Source organism: Microdochium trichocladiopsis (genome assembly GCF_020744255.1).
Source record: "Microdochium trichocladiopsis strain MPI-CAGE-CH-0230 chromosome Unknown B0I36scaffold_10, whole genome shotgun sequence".
NCBI classification, from domain to species: domain Eukaryota; kingdom Fungi; phylum Ascomycota; class Sordariomycetes; order Xylariales; family Microdochiaceae; genus Microdochium; species Microdochium trichocladiopsis.
Window position 1 is genome coordinate 1,764,882 of NW_025763553.1, and position 18,080 is coordinate 1,782,961.

General features: G+C 58.1%; 7 protein-coding genes across 7 annotated transcripts; 6 read left to right on the plus strand and 1 right to left on the minus strand.

Moving 5' to 3' along the window:
- Positions 1-3,611: 3,611 nt before the first annotated feature.
- Positions 3,612-3,914, plus strand: B0I36DRAFT_334140 (uncharacterized protein). Its single transcript, XM_046155309.1, has one exon. It carries the CDS (start codon positions 3,637-3,639, stop codon positions 3,898-3,900), a length of 264 nt encoding a protein of 87 aa, XP_046007461.1. The 5' UTR covers positions 3,612-3,636; the 3' UTR covers positions 3,901-3,914.
- Positions 3,915-4,770: 856 nt separating this feature from the next.
- B0I36DRAFT_334142 (uncharacterized protein) lies at positions 4,771-5,827 on the minus strand. Its single transcript, XM_046155310.1, has one exon. The coding sequence runs from the start codon at positions 5,398-5,400 to the stop codon at positions 4,942-4,944; it is 459 nt and encodes a 152-aa protein (XP_046007462.1). The 5' UTR covers positions 5,401-5,827; the 3' UTR covers positions 4,771-4,941.
- A 2,160-nt stretch (positions 5,828-7,987) lies between these two features.
- On the plus strand, positions 7,988-8,270 carry B0I36DRAFT_367689 (uncharacterized protein; the record flags this gene model as incomplete). Its single annotated transcript, XM_046159512.1, has 2 exons — positions 7,988-8,079; positions 8,144-8,270. The coding sequence occupies 2 exons, from the start codon at positions 7,988-7,990 to the stop codon at positions 8,268-8,270; spliced, it is 219 nt and encodes a 72-aa protein (XP_046007463.1).
- Positions 8,271-9,131: 861 nt separating this feature from the next.
- Positions 9,132-9,830, plus strand: B0I36DRAFT_30719 (uncharacterized protein). The gene has a single exon (XM_046152052.1). The coding sequence runs from the start codon at positions 9,333-9,335 to the stop codon at positions 9,729-9,731; it is 399 nt and encodes a 132-aa protein (XP_046007464.1). The 5' UTR covers positions 9,132-9,332; the 3' UTR covers positions 9,732-9,830.
- Positions 9,831-11,663: 1,833 nt separating this feature from the next.
- Positions 11,664-12,342, plus strand: B0I36DRAFT_30741 (uncharacterized protein). Its single transcript, XM_046152053.1, has one exon. The coding sequence runs from the start codon at positions 11,732-11,734 to the stop codon at positions 12,239-12,241; it is 510 nt and encodes a 169-aa protein (XP_046007465.1). The 5' UTR covers positions 11,664-11,731; the 3' UTR covers positions 12,242-12,342.
- A 1,293-nt stretch (positions 12,343-13,635) lies between these two features.
- On the plus strand, positions 13,636-16,034 carry B0I36DRAFT_251820 (transcriptional repressor TCF25-domain-containing protein; the record flags this gene model as incomplete). The annotated part of the gene is made up of 3 exons (XM_046150642.1): positions 13,636-13,944; positions 14,056-15,503; positions 15,908-16,034. 3 exons carry the CDS (start codon positions 13,636-13,638, stop codon positions 16,032-16,034), a joined length of 1,884 nt encoding a protein of 627 aa, XP_046007466.1.
- A 943-nt stretch (positions 16,035-16,977) lies between these two features.
- On the plus strand, positions 16,978-18,024 carry B0I36DRAFT_334149 (heavy-metal-associated domain-containing protein). Its single transcript, XM_046155311.1, has 2 exons — positions 16,978-17,337; positions 17,668-18,024. The coding sequence occupies exons 1-2, from the start codon at positions 17,250-17,252 to the stop codon at positions 17,853-17,855; spliced, it is 276 nt and encodes a 91-aa protein (XP_046007467.1). The 5' UTR covers positions 16,978-17,249; the 3' UTR covers positions 17,856-18,024.
- The last annotated feature ends 56 nt before the right edge of the window (positions 18,025-18,080 follow it).

Sequence of the window (18,080 nt, forward strand, 5' to 3'; positions counted from 1 at the left end):
TATCTCTAGCTAAGTTTTTTTTGTCCGCCTGCAAGCTATCGGAAGTCAAGAGCCATTGGCATGCTTTTCTGCCTCGGGTTAGTAGAGACGGGCTGAATGGTCCATGATCTATTCTTCGCGTTCCTTCTCTTTCATGCCAAGAAGCCGCCGGGAGGAACCAGCACTTTGCCTTTCTCCCCATCCCAACCCTAGCGCCGTCTGGCGCGCCTTGTCGCCGCGAGAGAAAAAAGACGAACCACGAAACATGCTGCATCCTCTTCTCTACTTGCCACAAGTCAGACAGGAAATCTCCATGCGGCCGACACTAGCGGAAACCCCCGGAGGCCCGCAAGTCTCTCCCTCGCGGAAGATGCGGTCTGGTGATTCGGGCAGCCCGATTTCTAGGAGGATATCTAATTAGCACAAACCAACCAGGAAAAGCGGTCTGTCGGGCCGTCCTGTCAAACCAGTCCGTGATGAGCAAGTTGGGAATACCCTGCAAAAGACGTCGAGTCGAGAAAAAAAGTGTCTTCCTCCTTCCCTGCGCCGTTCCAGCTCAGTGAGTGGTCACACACCCTGGACCAATCCCGCAAGGAGCGGCTTCCGCCTCCCGGAAGTGTTCCTGACACGACAAGGCGGGACGGCGTGGCCAGACATGGTCGATCCACATAACCCGCCGAGCTCAAGACATTGACCGAGTTTCCACAGTCACCCAAGGGTTCATGCTTGAACTGGTCCTTGCGGCGCTCGTCCCAGCCTCCCGGGAAGCCATACGCGTTAGCGCCGGTTCTTTCAGAAGAGCAGCGGGAAGCTTGGAGCCGCTCACCGGTTAAGATCCCTGCTTGGAGCGAGCTTCGCCGCTCGGCCGGGCGACTGGTCGCACGTCGCGTCGGACAACTAGCTGATCACAAGCCGAGGACAACTGAACTTGCCCCAGCGACTCACTATTCTGGATCAATCTTCAAGCCGGAAAATGTAGCTCGCAGTGCCAGCGTAACTTTTCCCAAAGTCTAATCGCAGTTGCCAGCGAATGACCCTCCGAATGTGGATCGGGAATATGGTTCAGGCTGACTCATTTGCATGAAGGAACGCCAAGGGTGGTATTTCATGAGGCCCAGGACGAAATGTGAAGGCCACATTCCTTGCGCGCAATAAAACCTTGTCGGCCCTGTAACTTCAGGGTCGGTGCCCCTTGTGATCCCATCAACCAGGGTAGGCCGCTCAAAACGTGGTTTCATCTCACATCGAAGTCGCCCGGAAAATCCAGGCTCCACCGAGAGAAGTCGGGGAGTTGTCTCACCCTTGACCATGTCCGAGGTGGACTTGAAGGCTGCACAAAAGCCACAGTCAAAATTGAGGTCGTTCCGGCAACGACGCTTGTTCACCAGGTCTGAGCTCGCGATGGAAGCAACCAATGCTTTTTATCCCAGCCAGGGCTATTGCCACATACCAAACAGCGAGTGTCGTGCGGCCGTGAGACAATGATTTGTTTTTGAGAGTCGGCTCTCTTGAATCTCTCATGTCACCCAGCACCTCACAACACCCAGGCTGCAGAGCGTCGATCTCCAAGTCGCAGCAGTAACAGTCGCCCTCGTTGCTCTCCACCACCAGCATTGCTCACTTCTCCTTTCGGCTGGCTCGACGGGCCCAGCGGCCGTCTGTGGCAACATTGCCTGCCGAGCTGCCTAGAAGAAAGGCGTGACAACGGCAGTTACCGTACACTGGCAGGTCCGTGGGCGGGGCCGAGAGCCAGGCAGGGAGATGGCCTGTCCGGAACGGATCCGGTGTGAGGATTTGTTGCAGCTCCGCTGGAGGCTGGTCATGGACCCATACGGATTTGCTGGGTGCAACGGCTTGTGGAGCTCGCACCAAACCTGCCCACGCTGGGCATGATGATTGTGATGCGCGGAGAGTCGCCGGGGATGAGTGGTTGCTCATTGAATACCACAATGCCGCTCCGCTAGCCCCCTTGGAAGCTCAGGCCTGCCTGTGCCGTCCGGGCTTCTGTGTATGTGTACCCGGCGCTGTGGCACGACCCAGGCACTCCGGCCACCTGGCGGCCCCCCTGAGGCACGACCACACCGCTGGGTCGATGAGTGCCGGCGGTGTGTTTCGATCTTGAAAGGCTTTGCTGATTGGTCTTGCGAGGGTATTGAGGGACGGGACGGCATGGTGGACTGAGCTGCTGCAGGTACGAAAAAGTCAACACCGCCATGCTCCGGCGCTGCGCAGACGGACTGGGCCGATCTGGAGACTCGATGTGGTGTAGGCCAAAGTCTCGTCGTGGATGGGAGGCCCCACGGGTAGTGTATCCACGAATCGGATCCGAGAGTGCCCTTCTGGGCCTCCCACGACAGAGGACATGACTTTGAAAAGGGTTGTCATTTCTTGACAATGCATGGCGGTGCCCTGTGACGAATACTGCGATTGCGTAGGCAACGGATGGTCTCCTGCTTGTTGTTACCATTTGTGTCAGTTGTCACCTAAAGTCGACCAGGAACCCAGGTCCGCCACCGGATGCTCGCTGTGGCAGAACAGACCTGACCGGCCCATGCTGGCGGGAGCTTCAGGCACACGGCCAATGGCTCGTCAGAAATTCTGGGCACGGCTGAAGCCAAAGCAAGTCTTCGGTCGGGCGACCAAGCACTCGAGCGCTCCAGAGAGCTGGAGCTGGCATTGGCAGCGAGAGGCGGCCCGTAGTGCTGGGAGGCGGCAGGACGGGGAAGTACCCACGGCGCGGCAGGCTAATGCAGGAACAAGTGCCAGGGATGGAGGCTTAAGGGTGGTGGAGTGCCATGTGGAATGTGCCAGGGGCTGCCGGCTTTGCAGCTCGAGGTTGTGTGCTCCATGAGGTGGCTTCGGACGAACTGGAACAGGCACCGCCTGGCTGGGCGTACCCGGCAGCTAGTGTGGGAATAGCAAAGGACGCGGATGATATGAGGCAGGCTCCACGGACGGAGCGTGGCCCTCTGGGTGGGTGGAGCCGCCCATTCTTTTCTCTCGCACCCGGCACTCCAAAAGCCCATTCAATCTCCTGAGGGCCCGGCGCAGGCTTCTGGTTTGACGTAATCAGGGGTGTGTCCGCAGCAACTGGCATTCTCGCTTCCGCAGCAGCTGCCCACTGAGCAGGGCCGGGCCCTTCGAGCAGAATGTCACGGCAACCTCCTGTACGGGCTCACCAGCGGGCGGACCAGGCGGCCGCCAGGCCATTCATTGGGAGGAGGATGAAGCCCGACGTAACCTCGTCTGCTCGTGCGTGTTTCATCAACAACAACACGGCACACAACAGGCAATGCTGCGATGCTCTCTTGCCGCCAGCACAGGAACCGGCAACGCCGTCGACTGGACAGATTGCATGCTGGCCCGACGCCGTGTGGAAGGACTCGACCATTCATGCGTGCCCTACCTACGCGCGCCCAGCGGGACACCAGCCGGACCTGGCGGAGGCGATCATCGCACGGCCTGACGAGCAAGCCCATTCCCGGCAATGGTACTGCCAGGTCCGCCCAGAGCACCGCCCGCGCTGCCAGCCTCGTCTATCTGCTGCCGGGCGCGCCGTGTTCACGACCGTCTGCTCCAGCGTCCATTTATCTGACAACGGTTCTGCTCGCATGAAGTGACGGCATCATGGTGTGTGCGCAGGCCGGCTTTTGACACATGTGTGACAGAGCAATACGACCGAGGCACTCTAAGTCGGCTGGTGGCCTGCTTTTGGCGTCTACAGCTATCGGGGCGGCCTTACCTGCCTACCTTAGGTATCCAAATCCTTGCCCGGTCTGGGGTCGCATGTGGCTCGACACCACTCGCCTATCGTCCTGTTGGCAGTCCAAGGATGCAATGCAACGCCGCGACCACAAAGTGCATGCATGCTGCCGTCTGCCGTCTGCCGTGCCCACCTGCTTGTTTCGCTGTGAAAGTTGACGTAGCTTCTTGACCAAATGAGCTTCGAGGTTGCAGTCTGTCCGAGCTGGGCCGTCTCGGACTGGGGATCAACACTATGACGTTGCTGGAGTATGGAAACACGCGTCTATGACATACGGGTATCAAAACTGGTAATTCGCAAGCAAACCACCGAGGATCACAGTGCCTGCAGGCAAGATGCTCGCTGCCTTTGGAAGCCATGGTTACTGTATTTTGTGGTGACTCGTTTTCATATCAGGTCGATATCCAAGCATGGCGCGACCCGAAGCTTTGGTTGATTGTGGATACGACCTCTTGGGGCCCATCTGCTGCGGCAGAGCCACGCCAGCCTCGGATGCTCAAGCCCAAACCTTCCAGGTTGATTGGAACTTGGTCTGTCCACCAAGGAAGTGCCCGCTTGCCTTGCTGTCAGGCCAATCCATCGCCCAGAGTGGACTCAGAACATGGAATCCACCACCGAGCAGAGGATGCCATTGCTTCTTGTCTCGACTCGACTCCGCCACAAAGCAGCGGCCCTGTCTTTTGCTCTGCCAGTCCGCTTGGGGCTCTGTGGATAGTGTAAGGACCTTTATGCACAAATTGTGTGGTGTCCAAGTTGCATCCGCCGCATAACGATCAACCCCTTGTCGCCGAGTTATGCCGGATCTCGAGCAGCCCCCCACCACCCGTCATGCCGAGGCCGTTGCTGTGCTGAAACAGTCCCAGCTCATGATCTCCATTGCGGTCGAGAGGCCAGTGTCTCGAGGCCGCTCATCGCCGCCGATATGCACGATCTGCTGCCGTGGCCAGACCAGAGCAGCAGTTCAAGCTGATTTTCAGCGGCATACGACTACCGCAATAGTCTCAGATCCGACGTTCAATCGTCACACAATCGGCCCACAGAGGACTTTCGCGAAGCACTCTGTGTCAGGCTTCACCAATTTTAGCATCAACGTGTGCACTCGAAACCGACAAGGTCGCGATGAATCAGTCATGAGGCGATATCAGCTACCGAATGTGGGGTGACCCCCGAGCGAGCCCGTCCACTATTATGCCTGACCATCAGACGAACCTTGCCCATCGGCTTTGAGGTTGAATTCCCCGAGTTGCCATTCCGCTGGTGGCGCATTCGAGCTTCGTAAACGGATGGTGCATCGGAGTGCAGTCACCTATTCTCGAGGTCGTTGGGAAAGCGCCTCTCACAAGGGGCCGGGTAACTGTTCCGTGCACATAATGCATGGCTAGATCCCGCCGAATGCTGTTGTCTGCCTCCCCATGCGGTTTTGAGATTCGCGCAACAGCCCGAAAATGGCTGAAGTCCTTGTCGTGCCCCACGTCGTTTGGTCCGAACGTCAACTTGCAAGGCCGAGTTGACGGATTCTGGCAGGAACCAGTGTGTGGCCCGTCACGTCTGCACGAGCCGGTTGAGTCGGCCGTCCTCATCCATTCGTCATTCTCCCACCGACTCAGAACGAACGGCCCCGGAAACCAAAGGTGATTTCCATCAAGACGTCGAGTCATTGATCAGCTGTCTGTGCTACCGGCCGCGTGGTCGTCATGGAGTGTTGACCAGCAGAAGTGGCTCTGGGCGACCTGGCCAAAATGTCGGAAAAGGGGACCCCTTTGACACACGGCATATTATGAAGTTTGGGTTCGAGGAAGCCATGACTCAAGGCTCTGCGCCAGCCTTGTCAAAACGCGGGTGCTGCGCTGGCAAACGCAAGGCCAGATTTCCCAACACGGAACCCAATCATCATGGCGCAAGCGGCAGCATCGTCCCGGAGCTCAGACCCGTGGCAACGGACCTGACAGGGCGACGGGTACAAGCTACCTCAACGAGTTCGACTCAAGAGACGAGAGACAACGGCACAGGGCTGGTCCCTGTCGAGACGCCCAAAGACACGTTCGAGAAAAATTCGAGAAATGAGCAGGCCCGCTTGGGAGAGGCGGCCAGGGTAGGGGAGATATTTCCGGAGTGGAGCAGACAAGCCAAACGATGGAAGGATCTCCCAATGCCCCCTGCTTAGTCACATTCCAAGAGGCATCGGCGACGTTGTAGGCCCCCTGTTCCCCGGCCAAGGTTCCGTGCGCTGGGTAATGAATGACATTGTGTGTGTGTGTGTGTGTGTATGTGCCCAGGGGGGGCGTTGCGCAAGTCACTCGTCACAATCATCTCAGACGCGAGACAGCGCTGCGCGGCTCCCATCCGCGGCGGGCTAGCTTCCGGCCGGCGGGATCAGCTCCCTGGCCCAATGGGATCGCAGTCGCAGCAGGGAAGGGCAGGAAAGGACCAGGAGCTGGGTGGCCGAGCCCTGAATTCTGGTGGCTGAGGTCTTCCGCATTCTCAAACAGGTGTCTCGATCGGCTCGACCAAGACCACATCCAGAACCGGGCCACACAGGAGGCGGCGGCGAGTGGAGGGTCCTGCTGCTATTGCTGGAGCAGTTGCACGGGGGAAGGGACAGAACTGGCTCGGGACCTGCAGCAGCCTGAACTCTGCGCCGTCGAGCAGTGCCATCATGCCCGCGGCGTGGGGTGCAACCTCGCGTGGTTGGTTGCGATTGTGGCCGTACGCCCACACCAATGGCCGTGGGGACTCTATTCCCAGCATGCAAGTGACACGACTGATGGGCGATGATGCCAAGCTGACGGGAGCGCAGGCGAGCAAGGCAGGGAGCCGGAGGAGGAGGAGGAGCGCCAGAACAAGCAGTGTGGTGCGTGTGTGTGTGTGTGCGTGCGTGAGTAGCACACGAGATAGACAGACAGACAGCCAGGCGGATGGACACGCCCCCCTCCCCCTTGCCCCTATTTGCGCTGGGTGCACGCCCGCAGCTCGTGTCCTGTCTGGCGGGCGTTGCGCTAGCGAGGCCGCGGGCGTGGTCGCGCCCTCGCGGTGGTCGCACAGGGCAGCCAGGTGCCTGGGACCTGCGGCCGGGCCACCAGCGCAGCGCCATGCACCCCATGCACACGCCTCCCTGCCCTTCCAGAAACAATGGGCAGAAGAAAGGAGGGCGCCCCGGTGCCGTCCCTGTCCCTGCTCGAGCCCGCCCGGGGGACCTGCTCAGCGAGTGCTGGCCACCTCCAGGGCTCATTTGCTCCCAGGGCCAGTTTTTCCCTAGCCTGCCTGCCTGAAATGAGCACGCCGCCAGGCAATCAATCCCTTGGGACGCCGCCGACACGCTCGTTATAATAAGAATTGAGGGCGCCGCCCCTTCCCACTCGAGCCTGTCCAGTTCCCAGATCGACTTCCCCATTGCCATCGGCGTGTGCTTCATTGTCTTTGCTCTTCCTCCGTCTCCCAGATACCAGAGCGTCCTCTCCTTTCCAGCAGCAGCACCGCACTTCGACCTTCGCTCCTTGCTTCGTGCCCTCCGCTTACACCACCACTCAGTCGGCCCTGTACAACACCTCGGCACGCGCCCACCGAGACAAAGCGACAAAAACTTACTGTACTCTACTATCGTACCATCCAGAATAATACGCCAGGCCACCCGCAGCTGCGCAAACTCTCCCATAGGGTCCTCGCATCGCTCCGCCGGTTCCGAACAACGCGCACCTCACGCTCCACATCTTCAGGTGCCCCCTTTTTCGTGCGCCACGCACAAGAACAGATATAATCGTCGCCATCGCTCAGATCCCCTGAGACGCCTCGACGTGTGCTCGACTCGAAGCCGAGATAACTCTTCGACCGCCTCTTTGCCAGCGTCAAACCCCTGCCGCAGCTGCATCAGAGCCCCAAAGTTGGACCAATCCCGCGTTGCTGTTGCTTGCTGGCCAGCATTGACACGTCGCCCCCAGACGACTAGCCAAACAGGTGAGTCAGACGTGCAGCTTCCTATTGAAGCATTCCAAGCTTCCCGTCTCCTGTGTTTTATGAGTTGCGGTGTGCGTTTCCGTTGGGGTTGATGCCCTACGGCCGCCATCTTGACCGTGGTCCGTCTTTGGTCAGGCCGCTTTTTTCCCCAATCGGGGTTCAAGTGCCTGTGCCTAACGGCCATTTCACACTTCATATATATACCGTCCGTGCTTGGTCACAGAGTGTCTATCGTGATCACCAAGCTAATCACAAATCATGTGCTCAGAAAAACCCAAAAAACGTTTATCCAAAATGCTCGCCAGAGACACCGACATGGTGGTCATGGGCCGTGGCGCGTACGACACAACCGGAGTGCCCAAGCCTCCCCCGCGGCCCAGCCCCAAGTAAGGGACCACAGTTCCCTGGATTCCTCCCTTCCGCATCCGAGCTCAATACCTCACGCCGCAGCCACACACGGCGCCGTGTTGGTCTGGACCTCGCCACTCACGACCTTTTGGCTCGTGGACCAATGTACCAACACTATTGTCCAGAGGACCTCTTCGGTACTGCTGCGGACCATCCACTCGGTGGATAACGAATCCCCCCACGGCTTTGTCCCTCCGAACCTACGCTGCCGCCTGAGCTTCGGATCGCTTCTTGCCATACACCACTACCTAATGCTTGGATTTCGGCTTCTTGGTTACTTCTTCCGTTCGGCTATACACAATCGGCTCGCTGCCAATCGTCTCTCTCCTGTTCAGAGACATCATGTTATTTTGGTTCCACTCGTTTCAGCACATCGGGTACGCGGCTTGATTTTCCACCGGCGTTTACACATAGACGGACTAGCGACCACATTGTTTCTTCCTTTTGGTGGGCCTCGGCGCTTGAGCCTGCCCCGACGGGCAATCATCCGCACGCCCTTGGCCGCTTCCAACCATACAACCTTTCTAATGACGCCGCAAACCAGCTGCGGCTAACTACCTTCCATGTTTTGGAATTCACTCGCTTGATTACATGGGTTTTGCGGGATGGGTCAACAAAAGTACTTTTGGGTTTGGGAACGGAAAAGACTTTGATTTGGGACATCGCATATAGATTTGCTTTTGGGGATTACCTGCTTCTTTTTTTCACGGTCTCGAGTCATCTTTCCGTTTTCATCTTTCTTTTGTCCTCCGGCATCATGGTCTGGCCGCTCGCGTAGCCAGAGAAGAATGTGGCACCCACCGCAAGGTGCCCACATGCACGGCAACATGTAACATATCTCGCCCTCTTGCGTTCATCCTTTTGGTTTCAGAGATACAAGAATCCCTCCACACGAGTCCAAGCTGTCTTGACTCGTTGGAGACTGGGACCCAGTTTATAGAAGATACCCCCAACTACACTGTTACAGTTCTCTGTTTACCCTACTGTCCATGCCATTTGCGTCGATCCCCTTTGAGCACTTTGAGCACATGAACAGGCGCCGCTCGCGGTGCTCGGTTTCTAGTCGCTGAAATGTCACTATTGAAAGTCTATCGCGGGATCAGACCGCCTCAATGGCTACTGCGGCAGCCCGTCCACCCAGAAGTGAAGCGGGCCGATAGCCAGGCTCTTCTGCTCCAAAAAGGTGTGTAAGTCATGGGTGACGCACTGACAAGGGTTCCAACCTCGAAAGATGAAAAAAAAAAAAGCATCATGGACGTTTCGGGAGCATGGCAAAGTCAGAATGGGCGAGAAAAGCAAAGAGATCGACGCGCCACGCAACGAAAAGGAAGAACATGACAGCCCGCTCGCTTGTCTCGCCCGACAGAGCGTAAGAGGGCAAAGGGTGGGAACCCCCCCAAAAAGACCACCCTTTTTGGACGTGTTTGCATGGGTACGTGCAATGGTCCGTGGCTGGTGCCAAGCCGTCCTCCGTTGTTTCTTGATTTTTTCTTTTTGTTTGTCTTGGATTTTTGTGCGAACGACTGTGTGTGTGTGTGTGTGTGTGTGTTTGGATACGTGCTTGCTTCTCCCTTGGTTGACCTTGGCCTGTCTACAAAAAGGGTGTGTTGTCTTTGATGCGGATCGCTGATGGCGTTTGGCAGCAATGTAAGACAGCGCCTGGCAGGGGTTTTCTGAGCGGATGCGCTGCGGGATCGCACGACCTAGCCTATGATAGGAGGCTTGAGACTTTTGCCTGCCAGATCCGAGACCCCGTTGGCGATGCTTGGACGGCCTGACATGATTGCGCCACGGCACCGAGCCGGGAGTCTGGAGCGATGATATGCTTCAATCAACCCCCAGCCCGGGGAACCTGAACTGCCTGTGCCGTGTCGCCTGAGTGCTCTCTCCATCTCTGCCAAGAGAACTCTGGTCATAATATGCAACAACACGGCCCTCCCTATCACCACGGCCGCAAGCACCAGTCGGGCCGGCAGACGCTACGATGTAGCAGTGGTTGCGTGTTTGCTTGTCGCCGTCCCGTTTGCTATCGACTTTTTTGGGTTTCGGGGAAGGGGGGATGTCGCGCTCACAAGGTTGCCGAGCGGACCAGTCACATATCGAATCAAACTGAGCCGGGCCGGCCCCTGTGGCCCCAGCCAACACGCGAATTGGAACAAGGTCCGCCCGGATACGCATCCGCGGAGCGCTCTACCGCTGCGGGCTTCCAGTGCGCGCGCAAGCAGGGTAGCGGGAAGAGCAGAAGAAAAAGAAATCGCTTCTTGCGAATGCCGGCCCCCAGGCGGCAAACGCACTTGTGAGTCAGGTCAACTTAGCCGGCGTCGCGCTTCTCGATGGCATTTTTGGGGCATGCCTAACGCGACTCGTCTTCTGGTCTGTCGTCTATGCGCTCGGTACTGGCCAGGAACTGCTTTCGAGATCCGCCTGCATGCTCGCGACAATGGTGCATGCCCACAGATTCCCAGCCGAAGGAACGGGATGAGGCTTGGAACCGGGACAAGCAACATGGAGACTCCACCAGCATGCATGGAGGGCGGGCGAGCTAATGCGCGCTGCACAGCTACCGGCTTGCTGGGTCGAGGACGCTGGCCGTTCCAAACCTTCGATCGAACCGCGTAGAGAAGCAGGGATGACGGTGCCAGGGGGGAGGCCGGGGAGCCCAGGGAGCCTGAAGCTGGATGGGGGCGTGAACGCATGGGCCTTGTACCCGAGACGTCTGGGCTGTAATTGCGAGTCGTCGCTGGGCCCACACCTGTGTGTCGCGGTGCCTGGCTTGTGCTCGCAACATGCAGCGCGCGATGACACGCCATGCGCATCCAAGAAAACCGGACGTCCTACGCAGTCCTGCCAGAGCACGGCGCGGCTGCCCGGGTGTGGGTGCCGCGGTCCGTGTGCGAGCATTCTGAGGAAGCCCGGCCGAGGCTATTGTGTGAGTGTGGATGTATGTGTGTGTCGTCTGCCGCGTGGCATGACTCGTCGCGGGAGGCGTTGGTGGTGATGAGAAGCTCGAGCGCCGTCCAAGTGCTGAGTTGCAAGGTTGGTGTAAATGGGATGGAGGATCCGTCCGACACCTCCAGCCCTGTTCCTATCGTTGGCCTGTCGCGCACCTGCCTGCCTCACCTTGCACGCAGCCGATCCTTTCCAAGAACACCCCGACAAGCAAGCACCAACTTGGCCCCCCCTCAGATCTTTGTGTCATTGTGCGTCTGTCAGAAACCCCTTTGTCTCTTCACGTGGCTAGGCGTGTCATCTTCTGCCGATTCCGCGGTGCTCGTCGTCATCACCCAGCTTGTATCGAACCTGTGCCTCAGGACGCAGCCTCACGGCCCCATGGTGATTGAGGCTGGCAAAGCGCCGCGACGCAGACGCGACGTCAAGACAGAGGGACTAATACGACGACCTAATTAATATCCAGGCCCGCCGCGTGCAAACCCAAAAGGCGTGCCTGGGACCTTCTGAAGAACGCTAAAGGCGCAATTTGGGTGGCTACCAGCGATTGACATTGGCGTCTCCACAAGGCTTCAGACGGCCCAGACACGTTAAATATCGTCGTCCCAGGGGCACGTCGCCCAGGCAATGGGCATGCCTTGGCTGGGAGATCTGTGTGCGTAGCAATCAGGGCATGAGTTGATGATCATGTCGGGCCTGGAACTCCGTGGTAGGTCGCAATGTCCACAAAGCCATGATGCGACCATGGACCCGGGATCGTCCACCCGCCCCTATCCACAGGCTCGCGCGTCATTTGACAATCTTTACAATGACGGTCCAGACTCCCGAGGTCCTGTTCCTTCCTTTAGCCTTCTATTGGGCTTCCCCAGCCAGGCACCCGCCCCGGCTGCCCGGGAGTGGCCGCCGCCGGCCCGCCTTCTGCAGCTACACCAGTACCACTTTCTACAGTCACGGTGGACGGCCTCGCTGCTCCCACTCCACCACTACCGAAGAGCCGTGTGCTCGACTGTTCCCGTGACGGATTGTCGACATCCGTCGATCCAGAGCCTGAGCCCACATGCAGGCAGGACCCTAAATGCCCCGGTGCTCCGCCAAGCTTCGCAGCGGATTGTTGAAACATGCTGCCATACGAGCAGGTCGTGCGAGTCTATTGTACACAGCCCAAACCACCCTCGGGAGTGGTCAGCATAGCGTCGTCACCTATGCACCATGGATTTCACATTCAGCGTTGTCCCTACAAATCTGGTCAAGACTCCTGGCCAGCTCGATCCTCCACGTATCGATTGATCACCAGCGTGGCATAGCAAGCTTTCGAGCTTGTAATCGGCTAATGGACTTCCTGTTTGTAGATATATCCCCAGCATTTCCGGTCACGGCTGACCTTGGGATGCAATGGCACATACAATAAGCACCGTTGTACCCCCAGAGATGACTCTACAATTCCGTGCAACACCAGGAATCCTGCAAGCACTTTGTCTCATCTTGCACTTGCCTGATCCGTTCACCGGTCCATTTGTCATTCGTCAGCTTACTTGTATGTATCCGCGTCAACGTGGACGTGGGGGTGAAGCGAACCCCCAATCCGATACGGATCAGCCTTCTGCGAACTCCTGTGAACCCCCACATATCAACATCATCCGATTTCATAAGTGATATTGCTGCTGAGGGTTTTCTTGCATCGTCTAGCACAAATGGGCTGTCAACGTGATGCAAGGGTATGCCTGCGACTCTATGATCTGGACTATGAATTTGCCATTGATATGGGCAGTCTGACGGGCAATTTGGTGTTTGAACCACGATATTGGAATATGATACGCTTCGGAAATTGCCCATCGTCAGACCATATCTTGTCCCGTCACGAAATCTTGTGCTTCAAGCAGCGAGAGAGCGCCAGGGAACTTGGTTAGTATGGCGGCCAACCGAGTCGGGGCTGAAACTGCACCGAGTGTACAGCTGAGTCCGCAAGCGAGCTGCCCATATCGTCCACGAGCTGGTCATTCCCCAAGGACCACGAAAACCTGCGCTTTCCTCCTCCTGTCCCATCAAATGGGAGACCAAGTCACGTCGTTCAGGGACACGTTCATCCTCTCAGTTGACGGACTTCGCCCGGGCAGTGGTGACGCCTTAGCAGTGCGTTCAGGGAGGCTGCAACGGGCTCCACGCCGCCGACCACCGTTCACGCTGCTCTTGCGAATAGCCATAATCGCAAGAGTTGCCAGTTGGGGAGGCCTTGACTAGCCTAATGTCAACGCTCGCTACGGGGCACGATCTCGCAACGCGCGACAGCGTGCAAGTGAGACGACTGGGCCCGCCGAATGACACATCGGCATGCACCGGCTCCCTGACATCACCTAACCCCACCACAAAGCTTTTAGCTGGATGCCCCGCCTGTCATAGCACCGGCATCCGGACTGACGACATTCTATGTCCTTTTCGTTGATGCATGAGCATTTGCCGTTCAGACAAATACAGACGGCAAAGCCTTTTCTAGCTGCGTCTCTGGGAAATTTCCGCATCCGCTGTACGGAACCGGTCGTGCAGGGTTCGTCCTCTACCATCGCGCACTTGCCCAACGATCTCGGAAAATGTCGAGCAGACAGCTCCGGAAGTTGCAGAAGCAGCGCGAGCTCGAGGCGCTCGAGGCGCAAGCGGCAAAAGAGCAGGCCGCACAAGAAGAGAGCAGTGAAGACGAGATCCCCGTCATCCGGTCCAAGCCGAGCACCTTCTCTGGGTTTGCGGCTCTTGGAGGAGGCGACGATGATAACGACGACGAGGACAACGAGAACGACCTGGAGGATGACGAGAACGACCTGGAGGATGACGACGACAAAGGGCAAATGAACCCGTCTCGAAAGAAAGACGACACATCAACGGCGGCAGTGCAGGAAACGCCGGTCTCCTCCAAGAAGAATAAAAAGAAGAAGAAGAAGAAGGGCAAGAAGGACACGCCGACCACAACAGCCACCGCGCCGGTAGCAACCTCCGCGAGCGAGAAGGACAACAAGGCCGCAGGCAATGATGAGGACGATGAGATTGACCGTGCGCTGCGGGAACTCAATCTGGCGAACAAGAATTCAAGGTCAAACACTGCCGACGACGGCAGGAGTCCGGAATCCAAGGCGTACGAGCGCATCTGCGAGCTACTCCAGGTCAACACGCACCACCTCAAGGTCATGAGTGAGATGCGCAGGATGTTTGGTCGCGAGGCCATCGCCACCGTGCACCGAGAGGAGCAGGAAGAGCAGGCTGCCGCTGCCAGGAACAATCAGCGCCGTGGCGGGACGCACGAAGTTGATCTCGAGACATACCTGAAGGGCCAGCGCGGCCAGAGCCTGCCCGAGGTGACGCTCCGACGCAACCCGTTCCTCGATGGCAAGGAGTCGTGGCCCAAAGCCGCTGTCGACGGTCTGACCATGGAGGAGGTGCGCGACAGCACTCTGTGCAGAGACGATGAGACTGTCGAGTTCCGCCTCGTCCACGACCCGGCATACAACGAGAAGGAGAAGTCGTTCTTCTCTCTCGTGCAAATGTTTGACCCGATGCAGCTGGTTCACTTCTTGCACCGTAACCCCTACCACGTCTCTACATTGATTCAGGTCACCAAGGTCGCCAAGCAAGACCAAAATCTGTCACTGGCAGCAGACTTGTGCGAAAGGGCACTCTTCACATTTGGCCGCGTGTCCATATCATTGTTCAGAAAGAAGATGCAAGAGGGAAAGGCGCGACTGGACTTCCGGCGACCTGAGAACCGCCAGTTCTGGCTCGCGGGATACCACTACCTCAGCAGCCTGATGCACAAGGGCACGCCTCGTACAGCCCTCGAGTGGTCGAAGCTGCTTTATAGCATGGACCTGAGCGACCCGTACGGCCTGATTCACTTCATTCACATCTCGGCCCTCAAGTGTCACGAGTCAGCCTGGTTCATAGATTTCTGCGACTCCGAGGCGCTCGACGAGTGCGACACCGCCCAGGACTATATCAGGCAGAGTCTTGTGCTTGCGAGGCTGCAGCAGGACGACAGGGCGGGCGCGAAGACGCTGCTCATCGAGGGAATGGAGAGGCTGCCGTGGCTGTACAGCTCGCTGTTCAAGGCGATCGGTCTCGACGTGCCCAAGGTCATCTGGGGTTTCACTCCAAGAGACTCGCACGAGGAGCTCTACGTGGAGCTGTACGTCCATCAAACCAAGAAGCTCTGGGACAACTCGCAGGCAACCGCGCTGCTCAAGGAGGCAGCCGCCCTTGCATCCAAGCCAGACGAGACCACGTTTGCGCCACTGCCAGTGGTCGGCAGGAATCTCGCCCGGTTCATCTATCTCGACAACACGCCGGCGCTCATGGGACTGGTCCCAGACGGGATGCTGGCGTCTTCGCCGAACTGGGAGTTTGACCCGCTCCCTCCGCTTATCACGGAGAACATATTTTCATACGAGTCACAAAAGCAGCCGTGGCAACCGTCAGGCCCCGCGAACCTGACCAACATCAGCCCTGCGCGAGCCAGACAGCTACAGCGCATCATTGAGCGCATGCAGCGCGCTGGAGGCAACAATGAGGAACTCATGGCCATGGTGCAGGAGCTCCAGGCAGCACAGCGCGGCGAGGGCGATGACTGGAGCGACAGTGAGCCGGAGCATGATGACGACGACGACGACGACGACGAGCTTGAGCTCGCCACAGCCGGCGCGCGGACCCAGGACGACGAAGACGGCGACCAGCCTCCACGAGCGCCAGGGACAGCGCCGCGCTTGTTCAACGGAGCGCTGCAGGCGGTGCTGAACGCCATGGGGATTGGAGGTACCGGTGGTGGACAGGCCGCGCAGGAAGCCGCGCAGGACGACGCGCGGGCAGAGCGACAGCCAGCACCGGCGGCGAACACGGGGAATCAAGGGCGGATACCCGGCGCGTACGTGGAAGACTACGACGACTCGGAGGACGAGGTACCTGCGGGACGGGATGCGGGCAGGCGCTGAGGCTGCCAGCAAAATGATACGACTGCGGTATCAAGCTGTGTATACTACTTGGAAAGGAATCTTTGATGAAATGGCCGTGTCATCCGATGTCTGGGGGGGGAAGGTCATCAGGGAGTTTCAAGTGTCTGAATGCCCGATCCTGGATGAGTCTCTGATAGGACACGGGCCGGACTTGCATTCGTGCGCATGTCTGTGATTGCGCTGTGGCATGTTTTGTCGCGGGCCGATGGTGCAACATCGTCGAAGGAAAAGGGGGTTTGGGAAACTTGCTCATACTTTAATACATTGTGCCCCCCGAGATGTGAAGGCGCGGGCGGGCCGTTGATCCTGGCCGGCCGGGGGGCGGGAATGAACCAGCGGTGGTGGCCCAGAGGTTGACGACTGACGAGTCACAACGGCACAAATACGATATTTCCGCCCATAAATACATACTACGATGGTCCCCTTGTCAAAGAAAAAGCTTGTCTGGTCGTCAAAGGGGGGGGGGGTTCGCATATGCCATGTTGATCGAGAAGCAGTTGCTAAAACGTGCTCATGTGTTTCGAGTCGGGGTTGACCTCCGTGTTTCGGGACGCACGGGCAGGGTACGCACGCTAGTTACTCCCATAAGGCGTTTAGTGGTCTGGCGACAACAGCGTGCCTGTGATGCGCGAGGCACGTGCCTGAAGTATGAAGTGAGGGTTGAAGTTGCCACTCCATTCAGCGTCGGGCAAGGGTTCCTCGGGCAGTCACGGGCGTCAGTAATTTACGTCCTGTTCTCTGGCCGAACCCATATGGTGTCCTGAGGAACAAAGTATGCAGTTTCAAGAACGGCCCCTGAAGGGGGAAAGAGGCCCGGGCAGGACGGCGGTTCTCCCACCCCACCACACGCGGCAACGGACCCGCTCCGTCCGCGGGAGCTGGGACAGCTTCGTTCGTTCCAGGCTGGGGTGGGCTGAGGGGGAGCTCTTTGTGCGGTGCTGCTGCTGCTGCTGCTGCTGCTGCTCTTCCGTGCTTGTCGCTGCTTGGTCAGCCCCGCCTCGATTTATAAACTCCCGCCTTTCGTTCGGCTGACCACGACTTGTGTCCATCGCTTTCGTGTCTACTACTGTTTCATTCCTCGACGTTATAACTACACGTATTACCAACAACTATCACGTCCACTCGCAGACTTCGCCAGACGACATTGCGACAGCTGCTTCAACCTCGCCGGCACGCCTGATCTCACACAAACACACACACACACAGACACCATGTCGGACCACACCTACGAGTTCACCGTCACCATGACCTGCGGCGGCTGCTCCGGCGCCGTCGACCGCGTCCTCAAGAAGCTCGATGGTAGGTTTCTGAACCCTTTCCGCTCTTTCTTCCACCACCCTGTGAAATTGGCCCGGCCCTTTCCCCCCCAGAGAGGCGAGGAGGCGTTACGAAACAGGGGGAAGCCCCCAGAGTCCGGATATTTGGAGGAAGCGCGAGCGTACGCACAAGAGCCGCCGCAGCTTACTTTGCCTGCTTACCAACTGGGCCCCCTCGTCGGCGTCCTTCCCAACCAAACGACAGATCCCACTGCCAGCGCCTCACACCTCCCGCCGCCCCTCCTCCTCCAGCCACCCCGTTGCTGCCAAATCATTATTCCATGCTAACTCTTTTTCTCTCTGCGCGAAACAGGCGTCAAGACCCACGAAGTCACCCTCGGCAGCACACTCGGCAAGCCCGCCGAGGAGGGCACAGTCAAGGTCGTCGCCGAGCCGACCCTCGACTACGACACGGTGCTCCGGACCATCAGCAAGACGGGCAAGAAGGTCAACTCGGGCAGCGCCGACGGCCAGCCCCAGAGCATCGAGGTGTCTGCTTAAGCTTCCGTTTTTGCTTTCATTTAAGAGAAGAAGACTGGTTGTGAGATGAAAAAGACATGGGGGAGAGGGGGACAAGAAGAAGCACCAGCACCAGCAGCAGAAGAAGCAGAAGAAGGATAAAGAATACCAAGCGTTGCAATTCATGATAAATATACATTTTTCTTTCGTACTTTTCCCTTCACAGTGACATGGGAGGTCAGAGGCCCGGGCACCATGATGGTGAGT